At 54.1% G+C, this 22,104-nt stretch overlaps 1 protein-coding gene across 1 annotated transcript; it reads right to left on the reverse strand.

The window, feature by feature from the left end:
- On the reverse strand, positions 2,401-3,793 carry C15H11orf96 (chromosome 15 C11orf96 homolog). The gene has a single exon (XM_018059219.1). The coding sequence runs from the start codon at positions 3,447-3,449 to the stop codon at positions 3,078-3,080; it is 372 nt and encodes a 123-aa protein (XP_017914708.1). The 5' UTR covers positions 3,450-3,793; the 3' UTR covers positions 2,401-3,077.

Genomic DNA, 22,104 nt, shown 5'->3' on the forward strand with positions numbered 1-22,104 from the left:
GATCCCTGGTCTGGGAAGATCCCACATGCAGCGGGGCAGCTGAGCCCATGCAGCACTCATGAGCCTGCACTCTCGAGCACGTGAGCTGCAACTACGAGAGCTCGCGCCTAGAGCCTGAGGTCCACAAGAGAAGCCGCGGCAGTGAGAAGCCCGAGCACCGAAACTACAGAGGCGCCTCTGCTTGCCACAACTAGAGAAAGACCACGGGCAGCAACAAAGACCCAACACAGCCAAAAAGTAAACAAACACTAAAAAAAAAAAAAAAGTATTTACAGCATAAGCCCATTTTGTGAAACATGTATATATGTATACATATATATATACATACACACAATAATATAGGCATAACCTCCAAAATGTTGACATATTTATCTCGGGGTGGTAGGAGTATGAGTTACTTGTTTGTATTATAAGGAATAAATAGTTCTTGGGTAATGAAACATTAGAATAATTTTAAAGCAAACCAGGAAGTAGGCAAGATGAACATCAATCTTCCTCCTTGTCCCCTTACTCATTTTAACCCAACAAACTTTTCAGAAGGGACTACTGGGTGTTGGGTCCTGCCAGAGGCTGAGCAAGAACTGGAATAATCACATGGGGTCCCCCAACATTCTCAGGTCCTGGCCAGGGTGACTCAAGGAGACCCTACAAGTAGGCCTTCAGCTGAGGTATGGGCTGAAGCTGGTAGAGAAGGAGGTTCTCCAGCAGGGAAAAGGGTACTGGCAGGAGCGTGGTGCCCTGAGGGAGACACCTAATCGGGATCTCGGGCCTTAAGGATGAACGCATAGGGAGGTTGGGGGCGCCTGGCTCTTGAAGAGCAGAAACAGGAACCACTGCTAAAAGTATAAGCTTCAGCCACCCTCCTCCCACCCAAGGAGCTCAAACCAGCCTAGCCAGGGCGGCTGCAGAGACTGGAATCAAAACATGGACCCATGGCTGCCTCACCACGCCAAGTGCCTTGTTCATGCATCCCAGCAGTGGAACTGGCTGTTGATGGGGCCCACAGAGGCCAGTGAATTCCGGGGGTAGGGGAAAGGATAGCACCAAAGACTCCTATACCCAAGGCCCTGAGTCTGGCTGCCCCCAGCCCCACCCCGGGAGCCAGAGGGGAGGACATTCTTTTAGCCCCTGTTGTATGCTCAGTCATGCCAGACTGTGCCACCCCATGGACTGCAGCACGCCAGGCTTCCCTTTCAGACCCTGTGTGATCCCTTTTTGTCTCTCTGTTTTGTTTGCTCTGCCTTCTGAGAGGTGAGGTGTGAGGAGTAAAAGGCAGTGCAGATTGCCCTGCGGGGCTGGGCTGAGCCAGGCACCAGCGGCCCCTACCACCAGGGGACACCCGAGCACAGACACTCGCGACCTGGAGAAACCCGAGTAGTCAGGGCATCCACCCTCTCCGTGTCCCTCTGAACTACTCAGAGGAAAGCCTGGCCCTGGTGGCTCAAGGCTGGCGTGACCCCAGAGGGATGGGCTGGGTGGGGGTCCCAAGTGTGGAGAACTGCTTTCCTCAACCAAATGCTGTTTATTACCCCCATTACCACCTACTGCCAGGGACGCCGGCCGCTGCTGGAAAGCACTGGAAAGACTTGGGACAGAAGGAGCACTGGACGCCGAGTCAGAGCTGGCTGCGGAGCGCCTGCTCTTCATGTGACTTTTCCCTGTCTGCCGGGTTTGTTTTCTCATCTGTAAACAAAGGCGGGTGGGGGTGCGGGGAGAGACTCCGTGGTACCCAAGCGCCCTTCAGGCTCTGACAAAAGACAGATTCCTTGCGGAACCTTGACAAAGGGCAAAGGGAAGAGCTGGAGAAAAGGACCAAACCAAAAGCAGCCGCTGTTTGCTGCCCCAGCGCAGGGGCGCCCGGCGCCCTCGGACGTAGGCGACTTGGAGCGCGCGCGCACACACACATTCTCGCCGGCTCCCAGCCGGCCCTCGGATCCTACCACCCAGAGATCCCCGCCTGGGTCTCTCATTGCTGGCTGGGCCATCTCTCCACTTGCTACCTGGAAAGGTTGAGTGGGGTCTTCCGTGGTGGGTACGGGGCAGTGACCCTGACCCCGGTCTCCCTGAGAGGTCAGTCCGCCCCAGGCAGGGGCTCTGCGTCCTCACAGCGCCAATCTTCAGCTCCCTAGCGGCTCCACCCCGTCCTGGACACTGGTGACGGAGAACAGACCTGGGAGGCAGGAGAGCTCGGGGCCGGCGGGTCCCCTGGGGAGGTGGGTCATGGACCCGCGCACTGGGGCTGCGACTTCGTCCCGGTGACCGAAGCTGGTGGAGTTACTTCCAGCCGGGGATTCCTGCCCACCCCCTCCCCAATTCCAGCGAATTAATCCTCCCCACTTGTCCCCTAGTTTTGGGAACCTGGGCCCTAAAGGGGTCCAAGAAGTCAAGAGCCTTGAGAAATGCACTGTGCAAATATATTGACTTTATTTGTCTCCGTTCGGGAGCCTCACAGACATATCTAGGTAAAAAGATCGTTAAATAAACGCCATCAGCCATCGCAATGCAAAAATAAATATCAATCCTCCGGCCACAGCGCCAGCTGCGCTGGGACCCAAGTCCCATCGGCCGCGCCTAACAATTATAAAAGTGTTCAGCGAGAGTGGGTCGGCGTGAGTGTGAACGGGTGTGCGCGCGGGGGGTGGCGGGGAGGGGTGGGTACGGTGGAGCGATGTGCAAAAATCGGAGTTTCAGACCATCGGACAAGGGCGTGGAGCGACTCTCCGCGAAGCCCCGGGGACCCGCGGCGACTCAGCGTGGGTGCGCCTCCCCGCACACACTCACAGCAGAGTTCGTACTGGGAAGAGTTAAAAAATAAACATTTACAAGGGCAAAGAAAGGCGGCACCCCCTACCCCGGGCGCCCCGGCTCCCCGGCGCGCGCTCTCGCCCGAGGCGAGCTCAGCTCGGGACGCCCGGACCAGTTCGCAGTCGGGTGAGGGTCCAGGCGGTCCCCCAACCAGGGTGCTCGGCTGATGGGGGACCCCGAGGTGCAGGGCGCGGGGCCCCCTCGGGGTTCGCACGCTGGTAAGTCGCGACGCGCCGCCTGGGCGCGCGAGTCCCGGCTGCGGGCGGCGCCGGTCACAGGGCCGAGTCGGAGTCGCTGGAGTCCAGGCTGTTCCTCAGTTTGCAGCCGCTGAGCGGCTCCCTCTGCAGCGACAGGCTCTGCGTGCTGCGGCGCAGGCACTCCAGGCTCTGCAGGAACGACTTCTTGGCCTTCTCCTCCTCCATAGGGGACGCCCCCTCCTCCTCCACCTCCTGGATCTCGTCGAAGGTCACCGGCTGCGTCTTGAAACGGGACTGGCGCGGCCGCCGCAGCCGGCCCTTGCCCTTGGACAGCTTGGCGGGCCGCATGGGCTGCGGGAACTCGTCGGCCAGGCACACGAAGTGCGGCATCACCGCCTGGTAGCTGGAGCAGATGCCCATCAGCTCGCCGGGCTTGGCGGCCGCCATGGTGCGGCCGGTGTCTTCGGGGCCGGCCGGCGGGGCGGCGGGGCTCTCCGGGGGCGGCCGCTGCGCCGGGGCCCCCCGGGAGGCAGCAGCCTGGGGCTCGCCGGGCGGGGGATCCAAATCTGCTGCGGGGTGGTGGCGGCCCTCACGGGCCCGGGTCGGCGCTCCTCTGGAGGGCGGGCGGGCCCGTCGGGGGGCGCGGGGCTCCGGGGCTGGGTGGGGTGGGGGGTGCGCTGCTCCGAGGCGCTCGCCGCCGCCGCTGTCGCCGTCTGCCCGGCGGCGGCCCGGCCCGCCGCTTATATAGCCGGCTCCTGCCCACACGGCTGCGAGCTCGGATGACAGCGAATGCCATTTAAAGCGTGCGCGCCCCGCGCCCTTCCGCCTGACGTCGCCCCGCCACTCTGGGAAAGTAGCGGCCCTTCCCCCCCACCCCCCGCGCCGCCCGCCAACCCGGCTCCGGAAGGCAGGCCCCGCCCGCGGGCGTTCCGGGAGCATCCGAGGCTGCGGAGCGCGCGGCGGGGCCCGGGCGCGCGGCGGTCGGGTAGCGAGTGGGTCCCGCCCGTCCTAGGATTCCCCAAGTCTGGACCAACCGTGCTGGCCGCGCGGGCGCAAGTCAGCCCCCCGACCCCTACCCCATCCAGCCGCCTAATCCCAGAAACACACAATCGAGACGCTCGGTTGTTTGGCCTAGGGCTCTGGGCTGAGCGCGCGCGGGGCGGAGGCAGCTCCCAGTTTTCCTTGCCGCAGGGAAAGCCAGATCCCTCGGGCTCCCCAAAACCGAGTTCCGAGGAAGAACCGGATTTCTCCTTTGGATCCATGCCACCTCTCCTCCCCACGCGCGCACAAAAACACACGCACGCACGCACAGAGGCACTCATGAATACAAACACAGCCGATGACTCCAGTCCGCTTCTCTCCCCTAATTGTCTTTATGTCTGTGTCTTCAACTCCCTGCACCCTCCAAGTCCCTCGCGCACCCCCATTCACGCTCAGAAGAATGACACTTAGATATGGCACTGACAACAACAATAATGATAACTAACCATATGGAGAGCTTTACTCCAAGCCAGGCAGGGAGCTGTGTTTTACATATATTATCCCACTTAATCTTCCTAACAGCCCTGGGAGGTAGCTGGTATTCTCTCAGTTTTACATATGAGAAGGTGGAGGCACAGAGAGGATCAGTAGTCCACTGGAGACTGATGGACCGAGCGGTCTCCGCTCCAGACTCCAGGCTCTGATTGCCGCCTGCTAAGAGTTGGTGCCCACCAATGCCCCCACGGCTTCTAAAGTAGGCCCCCTGCCTGGGGTTCCCAGGCTCCCAAGAAAAAACCCTGAGCATCGTTTTTGACACATAGCCCTGGGGTGCCAGCACCCAGCTCTCAGGGCTGCTGGGAAAGGTGGGAATCAATGGACTTTGGCCTCCATTCCTTCCATAGCCATTCAACAAAGATTTATTGAGAACCTGCAGAATACCAGCTCAGGAAAGTCCTTGCCCTCAAGAAAGTTACAGTCTAGGGAAGTGGGCAGAGTGGACGATAAACACCTAAACAAGAAATGTACTGGGGGTGTATGACAGAGATGCAGACAGAGAGATGGCGGGTGTGTGTGTGGGGGGGCAGGGTCTGCGGGTGGCCAGGAAAGGCTCCTCAGAGTATTTAAGGTGCTCCCTGAAGGACAATAATAGCACTAAGCTGTGCTGTGCTTAATCGCTCAGTCATGTCCGACTCTACAACCCCATGGACTATAACCCGCCAGGCTCCTCTGTCCATGGGGGTTCTCCAGGCAAGAATACTGGAGTGGGTTGCCATGAACTCCTCAATAATAGCACTGTCAAGTGTTTTATAGATGCCACAGCTCTTGACTCTTTTTTTGTGCATTAACTCATTTAATGTGATCACTTTTATTCAATCCTCTCAGCAACCTTGGATAATAAGTACTTTTACTATCCCTATTTATAGATAGGAAAATCAAGGCACAGAGGAGCTAAGCACCTTTCCCCAGGGTCACACAGCTAGTAAGCAGCAGAGCTGAGATTCAAACCCAGAAGACTTAGCCCCCAAGACCCCTCATTTATGCATTCCGCTGAGGCTCTTTGCCCCCCGTGGAGGACACAGAAGACACCAGGGTGTGACAAACGGGAGGCAAATGTTTCCCACAGAAGAACAGCGCCAAGGCACTGAGGCGGTAAAGAGCACGGCATATTCCAGGAAGAGCAAGAAGACTCTTGTGGCTAAAGCAGAGCGGGCAGGAAGCGCGAGAAGGACGGACAGTCACAGAAGGCCTTGATGATCACGCTGTGGAGATTATCAGTGTTGTTGTTGGTTTTTTTTTTGTTTTTTTGTTTTTTTTAATAAAAACAACCTAGAGGGATGAGGTGGGAGGTGGGAGGGAGGTTTGAGAGGGAAGGGACATCCGCATACCTATGGCTGATTCATGTTGATGTATGGCAGAAACCAACACACTATTGTAAAGCAAGTACCCTCCAATCAAAAACACATTTTAAGATGGGGAAAAAATAAAAGCAGGACTTAAATCTTCAGAAAAGTAGTCTTCGTGGAGTACAGTTGATTGAACAAGCTTGTATCAGTGTCTGGTGCACGGCAAAGTGGACCAGTTACACATACATCCACTCTTTCTTAGACTCTGTTCCCATATAGGTCATCGCAGAGCAGAGTAGAGTTCTCTGGGCTGTACAGTAGGTCCCTGCTATTTGCCTATTCTATATACAGTAGTGTGTGTATGTCAGGAGGTTGCATTTTCTCCAAAGGGCAGTGGTGAGGCTCTGGAAAGTTCTGAGCAGGGGAGCTACATGCTCCAGTCTGTATTTTTAAAAGCTTACTCTGACTGCAGAGTGGAGAGTTACTGGAGAGGGTGTGGGGGAAGAAGCGAGGATCCCACATAGAAGATCATCATGTGACCCCCAAATGTAAGTCAGGGAAGACTTGGGTGAGAGTGAGGAAAATGGAGATGGAGGGAAATGGTTAGATCTGAGATCTGTCTGAAGATAGAGTTGAGAGGGCTTGCTGATGGATTGGAGGGAGAGGGAGGGGTTGGGGAAGGGGGCTGGAAATCAAGATTGACATCTTTGTATTTGGCCTGAACAAATGCTAGATGGTGGTGCCGCTGACTGACAAAAGCAGGTTGTGGGGAAGAGAAGCTTGGGGAGGGGAGGGCCCTTGTGGGGTCTGCAGGTTATGCATCAGAATCACCCACTGGGGTGAGGCCTGAAGTGATCATATCAGAATTGTATTATGGCACAAAGATAAGCTCAAAATGGATTAAAGACCTAAATGTCAGACCAGAAACTATAAACCTCTTTGAGGAAAACAGGCAGGACACTCTATGACAAATCACAGCAAGATCCTCTGTGACCCACCTCCCAGAGTAATGGAAATGAAAACAAAAATAAACGCGTGGGACCTAACTAAACTTAAAAGCTTTTGCACAGCAAAGGAAACTATAAACAAGGTGAAAAGGCAACCCTCAGAATGGGAGAAGATAATAGCAAATGAAACAACTGACAAACTCCAAAATATACAAGCAACTCATGAAACTCCACACCAGAAAAACAACCCAATCAAAAAGTGGGCAGAAGACTTAGACATTTCTCTGAAGACGACATACAGGTGGCCAGTAAACACGCGAAAAGATGTCCATCATCGCTCATTATTAGAGAAATGTGATCAAAACTACGATGAGGCATCACCTCACACCAGTCCAAATGGCCATCGTCAGAAAGTCTACAAACAATGAATTTGGGAGAGGGTGTGGAGAAAAGGGAACCCTCTAGCACTGGAGGGAATGTAAACTGATACAGCCACTATGGAGAACAGTATGGAGATCCCTTTAAAAACTAGGAATAAAACCACCATGTGACCCAGAAATCGCGCTACTGGGCTTGTACCCTGACAAACTGTACTGAAAAAGACACGTGCACCCCGAGATTCCTTGCAGCACTATTTACAATAGTTAGGACATGGAAGCAACGAAGATGTCTGTTGACAGATGAATGGATAAAGAAGTTGTGGTACATATACACAGTGGTTTATTACTCACCTATTCAAAGGAATGCATTTGAGTCGGTTCTAATGAGGTGGACAAACCTAGAGCCTGATATAGAAAGTGAAGTAAGTCAGAAAGAGAGAAACAAATATTGTTATACAAAGTGAAATAATTCAGAGAAAAACAAATATCGTGTATAAACGTATATATATGGACTCCAGAAGGGCTTCCCAGCTGGCTCGATGGGTAACGAATCCACCTGCAATGCAGCGGACGCAGGCAGACTCAAATTCCATCCCCGGGTCGGGAAGATTCCCCGGGAGGAGGGCATGGCAACCTACTCCAGTGTTCTTGTATGGACAGAGGAGCCTGCTGGGCCACAGTCCACAGGGTTGAAAGAGTCGGACAGGACTGAAGCTACTGAGCACGCACGCACGGAATCTAGAAAGATGGTACTGATGAACCTATTTTCAGGGCAGCAGTGGAGACTCAGACATAGAGAACAGGCTTGTGGACACGGAGCAGGAAGAAGGGGGTGGGACGAATGGAGAGCGTAGTGTGGAAACACATACCTTACCATACGGAAAACAGACAGCCAGGGAGAATTTGCTGTGTGACTCAGGGAGCCCAACCTGGCACTCTGTGACAGCCCAGAGGGGTGGGACGGGGTAGGGGGTGGGAGGAAGTTTCAAGACAGAGGGGACAAATGTATACCTGTGGCTGCTTCATGTCATGTATGGCAGAAACCAAGACAATATTATAAAGCAATTATCCTTCAATTAAAAATTAATGTGCTGTGCGCTTGATCACTCATGTCCGACTCTTTTCGACCCCATGGACTGTAGCCCACCAAGTTCCTCTGCCCATGCGGAGTCTCCCAGCAAGAATACTGGAGTGGGTTGCCATGCCCTCCTCCAGTAAAAATTAAAAAAAAAAATTTTTTTTTAAAGAACTGTACTATGTGAGAGAAAAATTCATTTCTCTAATCCTAAAGCCACTGTATTTTGGAGTCCTTTTAACAGCAGCTTGGCAATACTCTGATATAGAAATTGGCACCAGATATGGAAAGGTGCCATGTATAAAAATCTTAAAACATGTGGCACTGGCGTGGCCAACAGGTGGTGAGTAACATGGAAACAAATATTGGAGAATGGAAAACCGGTGACCCTTCTTGCTGCTGCTGCTGCTGCTAAGTCGCTTCAGTCGTGTCCGACTGTGTGTGACCCCATAGACAGCAGCCCACCAGACTCCCCCGTCTCTGGGATTCTCCAGCTATTCAATCGTGTCTAACTCTTAGTGACCCCATGGGCTGCAGCCTACCAGGCTCCTCCCATGGGATTTTCCAGGCAAGAATACTGGAGTGGGTTGCCATTGCCTTCTCCGATCCTTCTTATGCTGTGACAAAACATTTAATAAAAAACACTACCTGTGGTAATTTGGAAGGCAGACCACATGCCCACTTGAGCATCTAATTCTAAAAAAAATTCTAGCATCTAATTCTAGAAGTGAAGTGAACATCACTCAGTTGTGTCTGGCTCTTTGCGACCCCATGGACTATACAGTCCATGAAATTCTCCAGGCCAGAATACTGGAGTGGGTAGCCTTTCCTTTCTCCAGGGGATCTTCCCTACCCAGGGATTGAACCCAGGTCACCCGAATTGTAGGCAGATTCTTCACCAACTGAGCCACAAGAGAAGCCCAAGAATATCGGAGTGGGGGGGCCTACCCCTTCTCCAGCAGATCTTCCTAACCCAGGAATCAAACTGGGGTCTCCTGCATCGCAGGCAGACTCTTTACCAACTGAGCTAAGGTTAGAAAGAGCCAAAAACATTTGCCTGTGTTGGCTTCTCAATGTTGCCTTTAGCAAGATATTACAAGAGAGTGGCTAGTTTCATTTACAATGAGAGATGGACAGAAAAGCAGATAATGAAGAAAATCATCCTATCCTCAGGGTTGGAAAAACCAACTGGGTTTTGTCCAAATGGCAGGTGATTAGACCTCAGGGCTCAGAGCCTTTCTCAAAACCCTGTCTATTACAACAAACAGGAAGCCGAATAACAGAATCACACTTCCGGCGAAGTATTTTATTAGGGGCGGTTGCCTTGTCATCCCTCCATCTGTTATTTCAGATGTTCTTAGGGTAACTTTCATTTAAAATGGGAGAGAAAGAGACAGGTTGGGCAACACAGACAAAAACCCCATGAAGAACAGAACTTGGGAGAAGGGATACATGTATATGTTTGGCTGTATCCTTTCACTGTCCCCTTGAAGCTATCACAACATTGTTAATTGGCTATACCCCAAAACAAAATAAAAAGTTAAAAAAAAAGAACAGAACTTGGGGTATGGTTACTGCACATGGAACTGACTGAGCAGAAAGACCTGAATGAAGCCTACTACATTTTTGAAGGGACTGTTATTATCAACAAAATTGCAAGACCGGACTTGAAAAGCCCATGATGGTCCCAGCCTTAAAAAAAAAAAAAAGCACCCAAGGAGGACAGACTTTCAACATCCTGTGGGGTGGCAATCGAGAGCCACAGAGAACTGCCAAGGGCAAAGCCAGGGGCCAGGGAGACACAGAGGGGGCTGCCCTTCAGAGCACCTTCTCCACCACCAGGGCAGGAACCCCCCTTGCTGCACATCCGAGTCATAGGTCTGAGCTTTCATCTGGGGAATGAGAGCAGAAGTCAGACTCCAGTCTCTCTTGCTTAAGAGGAAAATCCGCCCGGGGCTTCCATGTTCCTCCCCTCATACTGGCTGTAAGCCCCAGAGGTTTCATGTTAAAGACCACAGTGCCATCATCAGCCCGGGTCCCCAAATGATCCTGTGGATCAGAGCTCTCTACTGACCCGAAACACTTCCTGTGGAGCTATTTTGTGAGAGAGCCATCAACTGGATACTTTTAAACTACTCTACGCTGGAGTCTCTTTTACACTGACTTGGATTATCCCAACCAGGAGAGCCATTATACATTGGGCAGAGAGGTCAAGTGGGACTCTGGAACTTAGAGGAGGGTGGGGGGTGGATGCGGGCAGTTTAGGAGTCACTTCCGTTTAGATAGGGAAACGGGTAGAAACCCGCCTTCCAGACAGAGAGGGGCTCGGACAAGCCAACACGGAGAGGAGCGTGAATCAGTCAAGGATTCAGAGAACCAATGTCCAACAGGGTAAGAGTGTGGACACCAGGAGAATGGGTCAGAATCCGGGAGAAGGATGCTTCTAGAAGGAAGGAGATGATTGGAATGGGAGTAGAAACGAGGCCTAGCCGGGCTCCACCTGAACTTACTGAGAGGCCGGGGCCACGCCGTCTGTGTCCCTGCCCTGCGGAGGTCTCAGCTCCAAGGCAGCTTCCTCACAGTAGCCTTCCTGCCCGCCCGCTTCAAGGACCCTGGTCAGTCGCTCTGTACCACTCTGCAAGGCCTTCTCATGTATTTGCGCTTGGTGTAGCCTGCCTTCCAGGGACAGGCTAGGTTGACTCCCCGGCCACCCTGGAACACAGGGTGGCCCCTCTCCTCAGCAGGCCTGCACTCCAGGACAGCATGGGGGGAGAGAGGCTCCTCTGGGCAACACCTACGACGTGTGAGCAGCGTTCTGCGCGTGCCTTATCAAGCCATCCTCACTCACTGCACCCCTCGCGGGGGACCCCGCACTCACTCCATCTTGCACCCCTCGCGGGGGACCCCGCTCTCACTCCATCTCACAGATGAGGGCTGAAGGTACTTGGCAGCTGACTGGGGTCTCCTTTGGTATTAAAGTGTTGAAGCCGGCACTCAAGCCAGGTCTGCCAGACTCAGAAATCAGTGCTCATGGTTTGCAACACCCCATCTCATCAGCCACCGCACCCCCCCCGACTCTTTCAGTTTTAGGAGTTTTTTTCTATTTGAAATTGTGTTTCTTTGTTTACATATACATGTATCTATTCTTTTTCAAATTCTTTTCCCAATTAGGTTGCTACAGAATGTTGAGCCGGTTCCCTGCACTATACAGTGGGTCCCCACTAGCTATCTATTCCACATACCATCCCTTTGATGCCATGGGACCAGCACTGGACGAGAAGTCAGAAGCCCAGGTTGCAGCCTCAGCTCCATCCTGTGGCCTGGAAACCATTGCTTCCCATCTCTGAGCCTCCGTTTCCCCATCTGAAGTGAACAGGCTAGACTCTGCTTTGCTGGGGACCCTTCCAGCTCTGATAGTCTAGAATCCTCGGAAGGAAGTGCTGATGAGGGGACCCAGTTGCAGGAAGGAGATGCTTGCTCTGGGGCCAGAGAGTGTCAAGCAGCCCGGGCTGAGGCTGCAGGGGGAGGGCTGCCCTCCAGGGAGGGAGCCGCTGGGGGAGCAGATGGGAAGGAAGATGGCAGCAGCCTGGGCGGGGGGGGGGGCGGGGGGCATGTGCCATCACCTCCTCCACCATCCCCACCCACACTCTGGCTTTTGGGCAGAGCCAGGGTTTAAAAATAGCAACCACCAGTTCTTCAGCTATTAGCAGGGCTTCGTATCCAACAGAGCCCGCGGTACCTGGTCCAGATCCAAAGGGCCCAGGGATGCTGTGTCTGTCCTGGGATGCACAGAGGCAGGGAGCCACGGGGGCCACACAGCAAGGTGGGAAGGACCAGGTCAGGGCAGTGCTGGTCACAGGTCCCTTCTCTGCTTTCTGACAAGAGGGCCTGGCCCCTTCCTGCAGCACTGGCAGAGACCCATCGCCAGCTAGAAGCCTGAGTCAGCTGGCTGTGCCCTCAGGCTCAGCCAGAAGTCCCTCCAGGGGGGTCTCAGGCCTCTGAGTGCTGACTGAGATCATGGTTATTCCAGATGTTGCTGTTTGGGTCAGTCTGTACTCTGGGTGTATTTTGGCTCAACTAATACTTGTTCACTTGTGTGTGTGTGTGTGTGTGTGTACATGAATCCAGGTGGAGACGGGTGATGGAGGTGGATGAATGTGGCACTGGGGCGGGGAGGAGTCAGCTGTGGCAGGCTAGTGACAGGGCCTTCCCCAGGTGGTCCTGCCTCCTGGACCTACCCTCAACTCCCGCTGTGGCCCTTTTTACCCCGCAGAGGGCCCTCTGCACAAAGCCCGTGGCTTCAGCATCCTACCAGCTGCTTCTGCCTCACTCAGAATTAGCACTTGGTCTGGTACGATTGTGAGCATAAACGTGTCTTGATAATTTCACTGGAGGGTTGCCATGACAATCCCCAGCAAGCTCTACGGGAGAGGATGTTGGGTGTGTGCATAGGAGATGGGGAGAGACAGAGGGAGAGAGTCTGAGAGACAGAGAGAGGAAGGTAGAGGGTCCAGGGAGATCCCCAGTGATATCCCCAAGTCAGATCTTCAACCGCCAGTGCCTCCGCCCCAGCAGTCCCATTCATGTCGCAGTGAGCTCACTGTCTAATCTGGGCCTCACTGTACATAGGGCAATGGCATACCAGCTGTTGGCAGGCCGGCTGCCTGAGCTGGCACAGCAGGACTGGCCCAGCCAGGGGAGGCACCCAGACAACGCCGACTCCCAGGATGAGCCCCAGGGAACAGCAGCCTGGAGTTGGGGACAGGGAGAGTCTTGGGCACACAGAGAGAGCTGGAGCCCAGGGAAACCTCCCAAGGATTTTGCCCAGGCTGTGGGGCCCAGCCACGCTGATGTGCATAATGGGAACGCATTTCCCTGCTGGGGGCTTGCTGCCTGACACAGCTTTAGCAGCCCAGGCTGTGTGGCTCTGTCCTTCCCGCGCACTTTTCTTTTCTTTTTTAACGTTTATTCGGTTGCACTGGGTCTTGGTTCTGGCACACAGAATCTTTGATCTCCGTGGCAGCAGGCGGGATCTTGAGTTGTGGTGTGTGAATGCTTAGTTGCGGCATTGGGGATCTAGTTCCCTGACCAGGGATCACACTCAGGCCCCTGCCTGGGAGCTTGGATTCTTAGCCACTGGGGCACCAGAGCAGTACCCCCCGCCCACATGCCTTCTTGCAGGCCTAAGTGTAGCCTCCCCTGGGCCCACAGGGCTGGGAATCGCTCCGTGGCTAAAGATGAAATAATGCACAATCTGGGCCCCAGAGCTTGGCCAAGGAGTCTCCCCTCTGTGCCCTCAGCAAAGCACTGCTATTTTGCCGTCTTTTGAGAAGAGAACAGAGGCTCAGAGAGGGGAGGAAATTAAACCAAGGTCACACAGCAAGCAGCAAGGCAGTGGCAGCATAAGGATAGAACCCAGTCCTGAACTTGAGCCCAGCCTCGCTGCCCTCTGTGGGGACAGGTTCTCCAGAATGGGTCCAGCGGGCACTGCCCTTCACATATAAGCAGGGACACTGAGGCCCCGAGACATCCCTCCAGCTAGTGAGCATAAAACTGTGCTGGCAGCCTCGGATCCTGAGAAATTTCACAGCCTCTATTGAACCACGAGCCAGCCCCATGTGCCCCCTAAAACAAGCCCCAGCAACTTATTTATGTTCCAGGGTTAAAGAGCCAGCCACTGCCTTGGAAGGAGAGTCTCTGGTGTGAGACTCTGCACACCTGGGGGCTGGTAAAGAATCTGCCTGCAATGCAGGAGACCCTGAGTAGACTCCTGGGTTGGGAAGATCCCCTGGAGAAGGGATAGGCTACTGACTCCAGTATTCTTGAGCTTCCCTGGTGGCTCAGATGGTAAAGAATCCGCCTGCAATACAAGAGACCTGAGTTCAAGCCCTGGGTTGGGAAGATTCTCTGGAGAAGGGCATGGTAACCCACTCCAGTATTCTTGTTTGGAGAATTCCACTGACGGAGAAGCCTGGTGGGCTACAGTCCATGGGGTCGCAAAGAGTCGGACACGACTGAACAACTGGCAGTTATGGGGATCGAAGCAGACTATTCCAAGAGAACATACTATGAGAATCCCTCCTCGCCCTGCAGGAGGGTGAATTTTTAAGTGGATTCCAAAGAACAAGGATCGAAACGAAGTCCCATGGTGTGGCGTGCGGTGAGCCTGGCCTTGAGCTGACACACACGTCAGCCTTGTGAGAAGCTCCTGACCCACTCTGGGCGCCCAGAGAGCCCGTTCTCCCCAGCCCCTGTCTGTGTTCCTCCTCAGACACTGTCTCAGGCAGCCAGTGGACACGAGACGCCTGCTGCACCCTAGACTCTGCACACCTGGGGGCTGGGGGGGGGGTCACTCCTAGGACCGCCACCTTAAGGCAGCCTCTCTCCGATGTCGCCCCTCCTGTAGCTGACCCTGGAAGGCGTCTCCCCTTTCTTTCCTCAGGGCAGCAACAGCTGCCGTTTCTCCAGCCAGTCCCTCACAGAGACACCACGGGGATGGGATTTAAAACGACTGAGTTTTCCTCCTGCCGGACACCAACACAAAGCACTCTACCTATTACCTCACCCTAAGCTTATCCTCCAAAACGGGGGTTGCCATCACCAAGAGTTAGCTGAGGAAACAAGCTAAGGGATGTTAGGGAACTTTCCCAAGGTCACACAGCCAGGCAGAGGTGGAGCTAAAGTTTGCACCCAGGTCTGTCAGTCCAAATTTCATCTCATCCTCCATCAGCAGCTCCCATGATGGGGACTCCTGGACCTTCAGAGAGCAGTTCAGGGTGAGGTGGGTTCAGGGTGAAGAGGCCGGGCCTGGGGAAGAGTCTGGAATTTCATCTAGGAGCCAAGTTCCACTTCCCAACAACTTTTCCAGAGAGAAGACGGGTGTCCTCTGGCCCCGGGCAGCAGTCGGGTGGGGTGGGGAGAGAAGCGTGGATGCCATTCACACCCACTCCTCTTCCCGTGGTGATGGCACCAGGGACCCTCCCCACCCACAGACACAGAGCAGGCAGCGCCCAGCCAGACAGTGGGCACGCCAGGACCTCCCACGGAGAAGGGGTGCGGGGACTCACATCAGCGCCGTCCGTCCACGGGCTCCCTCCTGCGTCTGAGGTTACTCTTTGAAGATATGAAGAAGGAAACCACAAAGGCTTGGCTGATGGGGGTCATGAGGCCAGAGGAAATGGAACAGAACTGCTGGCTGCCAGAGCAGGAAGGAACCTTCCAGATGAGCTGGGTCAGTTCAGAGCAAGGAGGGCCATGACCAGCATTTTTTAATGATGCACAACAGAAAACATCAGAGGACAGAAGTGTAATAAAGGATTGTTCCCTGGAGCTCTAGTTAAATGTGTATGTAAACCAATCCATTCTGAAGGAGATCAGCCCTGGGATTTCTTTGGAAGGAATGATGCTAAAGCTGAAGCTCCAGTACTTTGGCCACCTCATGCGAAGAGTTGACTCATGGGAAAAGACTCTGATGCTGGGAGGGACTGGGGGCAGGAGGAGAAGGGGACGACAGAGGATGAGATGGCTGGATGGCATCAGGGACTCGATGAACGTGAGTCTGAGTGAACTCCGGGAGTTGGTGATGGACAGGGAGGCCTGGCATGCTGCGATTCATGGGGTCGCAAAGAGTCGGACACGACTGAACTGAACTGAACTGAAACCTTTGTTTTTCTTTTTTTTAACCATAAATTGTGGTCAAAACAGCTACAAAAAATTGAATTTGTTCAACCCTGTATTCTTCAGGTGGAAAAACTGGAGCTAAGTGTGGGAAAGGGCTTTGGCCTGGGGGCCAGAGACAGACAAGACTCAGAAAGTCCTGATGCTGCGATGCTACCGCCCCAGCCCCCAGGGGCCACCTTTCAGAGCATCACTCCTTACTCACCCTTTAGCCTTAAACACAATCAGCCTTTCCAGCTCTTGCCCCCTGTTGCTCCCAGGCTAGAGTGGGAAGAATCCAGTGCTTTGTACTGAGGCACTGGGGTGGGGGGTGGGGGTGAGGTGATGGGGAGGGGGATTGTAACAGAACATTCTCCTTCCTCTCACTGTTCCCTCTCGGTCTCTTTCCCTCCCCGCCCTCCTCCGTGGGAGTGAAGTGAAGTGAAAGTCTCTCAGTTGTGTCTGACTCTTTGCGATCCCATGGACTGTATAGTCCAAGGAATTCTCCAGGCCAGAATACTGGAGTGGGTAGCCTTTCCCTTCTCCTGCGGGTCTTTCCAACACAGGAATCGAATCCAGGTCTCCTGCATTGCGGGCAGATTCTTTTACCAGCTAAGCCGCAAGGGAAGCCCTGGGCACACCCCAGAATCAGGTCCCTTTCCTTGCTTCCTCCCACCTGCCCCAACAGTGGCCTCTGTACAGACTCTCCCCTGCCTCTCTTGGCCACTCTGGGCCCTCTCTCCCCCAAGGCCTGCTCCTAGACCCATCTACACAGAAGTCCCTCTGTCTTCATCACAATGAGGTCGGCCCCAGCCCACAGGGTGGAGGACCTTCCTCCTGTCTCCATTATTTGATGATGACAAGTCACCCAGACGGAGACAGTTACACTGTAACACTCGATATTCATAACACCCCGATCGATATTCATTAACAACCCTGTTGACAGGTCAGGAAGTTTGCCAAAGGCCGCACAGCAGGAAATTGAGGGGCTAGTTCTAGACCCAGCCCGAGATGGTGCTGGAGCTGACACCTGGACACCCTCCTGCCTGGCCCATTCCTAGCAGCCTTTCCCCCCAGGATCCTGGAAGGGGCGGAATGACGGTGTGGGGGAGAGCATCTCCTACCTTATCGCCAGAGAGGAAAGGAGCGCTCCGACCCCAGGAGGAAAAAACATCGGACCTGTTCTCCAAGGCCCCCTTATCACGCCTCCTGAAGAGGTCGCTGATGGTGGGGACAGGGAGCCCCTTTCCTGCCCGCTTGCAGATCTCTGATCCCTGCTTGGGGGTCACAGACCAGAGGCAATGGAAAAGAAAAGCGCGTTGCCGCTCGACTTCTGGGTCCCTGCCTGGGAGGGAGGGACGCCCGGAAGGTCCAGCGCCCCCTGCTGGAATCTGGCCCGAGGCCCACCTCCCCGGCTCCCCCTGCGCCAGCGCGGTGGGCTTGGCGGTGACTCTCGGGGCAGCTGGTGGGTCGGAGCCTGCTGTACTGTCTCCTTGAACAGAGCGCCCCGGACTTGGTGAGGGGGCATCAGGAGTCTGACTGTGGCCGTGGATAGAAGCCAAGGTCTCCCGTCCAGCTCTGGCAGACACGCTGACCTCGTGGCTGAGTCCTGCGTCTGTTTTTCTTATGCTGCAGCACTCGAGGCACCAGGAAACCAGACATATTTTCTCCTCACTGCTCCGAGAGTATCTACCGGGCGGCACACCCAGGCCCCTCTGCCTGGGCCGCTGCCCTGGTCTCCCGCAGGCCTCCCCACCTCCAGCTCCATCCCCTTGCTCCCTCCTGATAAACATATTTTCCTGAAAGTCTCAGTGCTCAGAGGCTCTGCACCACCAGAGCCTTCTGCCTTGGGCAGCTCCCAGACCTGATCTGGGTCCATCTTCCTCTCTCACTGTCTCTCCTCCAGCTCAACACTCCCTACCTGAGCCCTGGACACAAGCCACCTAGGGCTCCACCGTTCATGAGCCTTCAGGTTGTCACTTCAGGGACTCTGGTCCCATCCTCCCGGTGCCCCCTCTACCGAGAAGCCTTCCAAGACTGCTATCCCAAATTACATCCCATAGTCCTCCAACACCTGGAGCACTCCCTGTCAGGACCCCTCATTCCACATTCACCTTGTTATTGAGGTTCTTCAAGTATGTGGCTTGTTTACTCAACAAATGACACATCACGTGACAACATGCTGCTGCTGCTGCTGCTGAGTCACTTCAGTCATGTCCAACTCTGTGCGACCCCATAGACGGCAGCCCACCAGGCTCTCCCGTCCCTGGGATTCTCCAGGCAAGAACACTGGAGTGGGTGCCATTTCCTTCTCCAATGCATGACAGTGAAAAGTGAAAGGGAAGTTGCTCAGTCGTGTCCAACTCTTCGCGACCCCATGGACTGCAGCCCACCAGGCTCCTCCGCCCATGGGATTTTCCAGGCAAGAGTACTGGAGTGGGGTGCCATCCCCTTCTCCGAACAACAATGCGAACGAGGGCTAAAATGTACTGAGTGCTTGCTTACTCTCCACCAGGCGCAGGACAGTCTCTCCTTCACGGACGGAAACTTTGCTAGAACACTGGCCTGGCACATGATTGCTGCTCAAAGCATGGCCTGAGTTTCTCAAATGCACACAGACACTGTTGGTAGGAGAAGTCAGGGCAAACTTTCTGGAAAGCCATTTACATTATGTGTGCGTGCTCGGTTGCTCAGTCGTGTCCGGCTCTTTGTAACTCCTGGCTGTACGGGGTCCTCTGTCCACGGAATTTTTCAGGCAAGAATACTGGAGCGGGCTGCCATTCACCTACTCCAGGGGATCTTCCTGACCCAGGGATCGAACCCAAATCTTGTGTGTCTCCTGCACTGGTAGGTATATTCTTTACCAGTGAGCCACTTGGAATACATTATGTATTGAAGGCCTTAAAAATATGTATAGCCTTCTGAATCTGGGCCAGGACCCCGCTTTCAGGAATGTATTCTAAGAAACAGGTATACATGTGCACAAAGGTTTCACCACAGGATGGCTGCATAAGGGGAGGGTTAATGCTTCAGTTTCATCAATTGTAAAATGGAGGTAAAAATAATGCCTAGTCTATGGCCTGTTTTGTGGATTTACAAATCATGTGTTAATATATGTAAAGCACTTAACACAGCGCCTGGCACAATATTCAGGCACAATATAAAAATGTTACTTATCTCTTCTTTTACTATTTGGAGCTTTTTTTTTTTCCTGTTTGAATAAACATTTCCTTTTTTTTCCCTTGCCTGTGCCTTAGTTGCAGCATACAAACTCTTAGTTGTAGTATGGGCGATCTAGTTCCCTGACCAGGAATCAAACCCAGGCCCCTCCAGTGGGAGTGCAGAGTCTTAGCCACTGAACCACCAAGGAAGTCCCCTTCTTTTATTATTTGAATTGAGGTTTGATTGAGGCCAAATTCTAGGCTCTTAGCTAGAAGAGCACCACCCCACCATCCACTCTCATGACTTCCAAAACCAACAGAATGGTTACAAATAGCAAAAACAACTCCAACCTCAACAATGACTGAATTATCTGAGACAACAGACTTGTTATATAATGATCTATCTCCACAATTTTACGCTGTCACTCCTTAGGGAACAAGTTAATGTCACGCAGCAATTTACAAAATAAGTAGAAAAACACACTGATGGGGTCAGTATGAAGTTGCTTTTCTCTTTTTCCAAGGATACAAATATGTAGAGAAAAAAATCCACTGCAAAATGTGAAGAGTTGTCAACTCCAGTGTAAAGTTAGAAATGATTTTCTTTTTTGTCCTTGTATCTTTCTTTGACATTTCTTACCAAGAACACATACTCCTTTTGTAGTTAGGAATAAAAACTAATTTTGAAGGAGAAAATAAAAGCCACGCTGGTTTACTTCTGTCTGTAATAGGAAGGATCGTGTCTCCCTTTTACATGTTCCCCACTGCAGCTAACACACAATTTCTGGGCATAAAAGCCCTGTCTTGAACAGAATTCCTGATTCAAGATTGCCTGGTAATCTTGTTTACGCTTCCAGGCCAAGGCGTTCTGTACAGAACCCAGAAATGGCCTGCAAGGATAAGCAAACAGTGTGACTGGTGGGGGTGTGTCACACTGACCTGTGACCTGCTCTCCAGGCTGAGAAACATCAGGAACTGACTCGGGGGTGGGGCGGGGGTGGAGGGGGAGGCGGGGGAACCAGGCCAGCCCGGGGGCATCAGGAGACCCATTACCTGGGGAGCATGTGGTGAGGCTGCTGAGAGCCTCCAGAGCCTCCCTGCGAGGCCACTTCAGCATCTGGGAGCACTCTTTGGCTCGGGTTAAAGAGCGTCCCAGGAGACACTAGGAGGTGCAGCTGGACCCTAACAAGATCAGCCGCCTCGTGCACAATTTCCCTTTTGCCCTTCCTCCCCAAAGCCACTGGGCCTCCCCTTGCTGACTGCAGCGGAGATGCAGGTACCCAGGGAGCCTGGCAAGGGGAAAGGCGGGGTCGCAGGGCCATCTGTCAGTTACAGCAGGACTGCCCGCCCAGCACAGGGGTTAGGGTCGGGGCTAGCGGGGCATGTGGAACGTTCTGCGTAAAGCAATTACACCGCTGGGCACATGACTATTGGGCACGCCACACTCAGGATCTCGCCCCTCACGAGACCCTGGAGAGGTGGCTGCTACGACGTCCATTTCACAAGTGAGGAGACTGAGGCTTGGGGGCTGATGGATGGGGCCCAAGGTGGCTCACTGGGAAGGACAGATGGGATCAAGGCCACATCAGCCTGGCTCAAGCTCGATCAGCAATGGCTCTGCAGAAGTGGAGGCTGGGACACAGAGGGTGTGTCAAAGTGAAAGTGAAAGTAGCTCAGTCCTCTTTGCCACCCCGTGGACTAAACAGTCCACGAAATTCTCCAGCCCAGAACACTGGAGTGGGTTGCCATTTCCTCCTCCAGGGGATCTTCCCAACCCAGGGATTGAACCCAGGTCTCCTGCATTGCAGGCAGATTCTTTACCAGCTGAGCTACCAGGGAAGCCCCCGGTATGTCAAAGCTCTTTCCTAACTCCACCCTCCCAGGCAACACAGTGACACTCAGGGGGGCATGGGCCTGTTGCAAAGGTGACTCTGAGGCAGGCTTGCCTGAAGTTGTCCAGCCAACTCCCTGGAGCCACTGGTGCAGAGTTCGGTGTGCTCTGTTTTCGGCAGCAGGATGCTGCCTGGAGCTGCAGCAGGGATCTTCTCCACATACCCAGTCACCTGGCTGGTGCGACATGGGAGAACATCCATACCAGTCCTCCAAGGGCTGCCCCACAGGCACTGCGACCTTCTGGGGCTCTGTGCCCAGGTTCCCTCTTGTCATCTGGTTCTGCTTTTAGCTGGGGATCTCAGGTCAGAGAACCCCAGAGAGATGCAAAGGACACTGGCCTAGGCACTTGTGGGTGTTCACGCTGGTTCTGCCAGCATGGCCCTGGGTGGCCGTCAGAGGAGCATCTGTCCAATAGTGTGTCCAATAACCACCCTCACGGGACTTCCGGAGACAAGGGGCAAGGTGTGGAAGAGTGAGCCAGTCCTTCTCTCTGCCCCCTCTCCCGAAGGCAGAGGAGGCCTCCAGGAGGCAGACTGGGGGCCTGGGAGGGTCGCAAGGGAAGCCACACATCCAGACTCCTCTTCATCTACTCCCCCATGCCCCCACGCCCAATTTTTGCCTCTAGGCTAACTGTCCTCCTTTCCACCTTCACACCAGGTGAAGAGGGGCTAACAGCTACCATGAGAGAGAGGGTGCAGGGAAAAAATTATTGCCTAGTCCCTTGATACGTTTTCAGATAAAACATTCCAGCAAAGCGTTCTCTAAGCAACAAGGGCCTGGGGGGGACCCTTCCATGGGGCCCTCCTCCTCTCCAGGACTCTCCTGAGATCTGGCTGGATGCTTAGCTGGCCTGAATGGTCCGGGCCAGAGTTAGGGAGGCCCCTAGGGCATCCTTCATCTGCCCACCCGCCCCACAAACGTTCTCCAGGAAGAGAGGATACAGCCCTCCACCCAGAATGGCTTTTTGGAGGGTGTGGATTCCCTTCCCAGATGGTCCCATCCACGTGCAGATGGGGGCAGGGGGAGCAGGGAGGGACCTGGCGGGCAGAGCCTCCCGGGGAGGGCCTTTCTGCCACAGCCTCTGAGAAAGGCAAGGCTGCCTTTCTGTCTCCTCGGCAAAGGCTGCTCCTGCAGGCTGCCGCTCGCCTTCCTTCCCAGGGGCGCC

The sequence above is a fragment of the Capra hircus genome, chromosome 15, assembly GCF_001704415.2.
Source record: "Capra hircus breed San Clemente chromosome 15, ASM170441v1, whole genome shotgun sequence".
Classification (NCBI taxonomy): domain Eukaryota; kingdom Metazoa; phylum Chordata; class Mammalia; order Artiodactyla; family Bovidae; genus Capra; species Capra hircus.

Excerpts from the sequence above, each read along its gene's own strand:
- C15H11orf96 (XM_018059219.1), bottom strand. The coding sequence starts at position 3,449 with ATGGCGGCCGCCAAGCCCGGCGAGCTGATGGGCATCTGCTCCAGCTAC.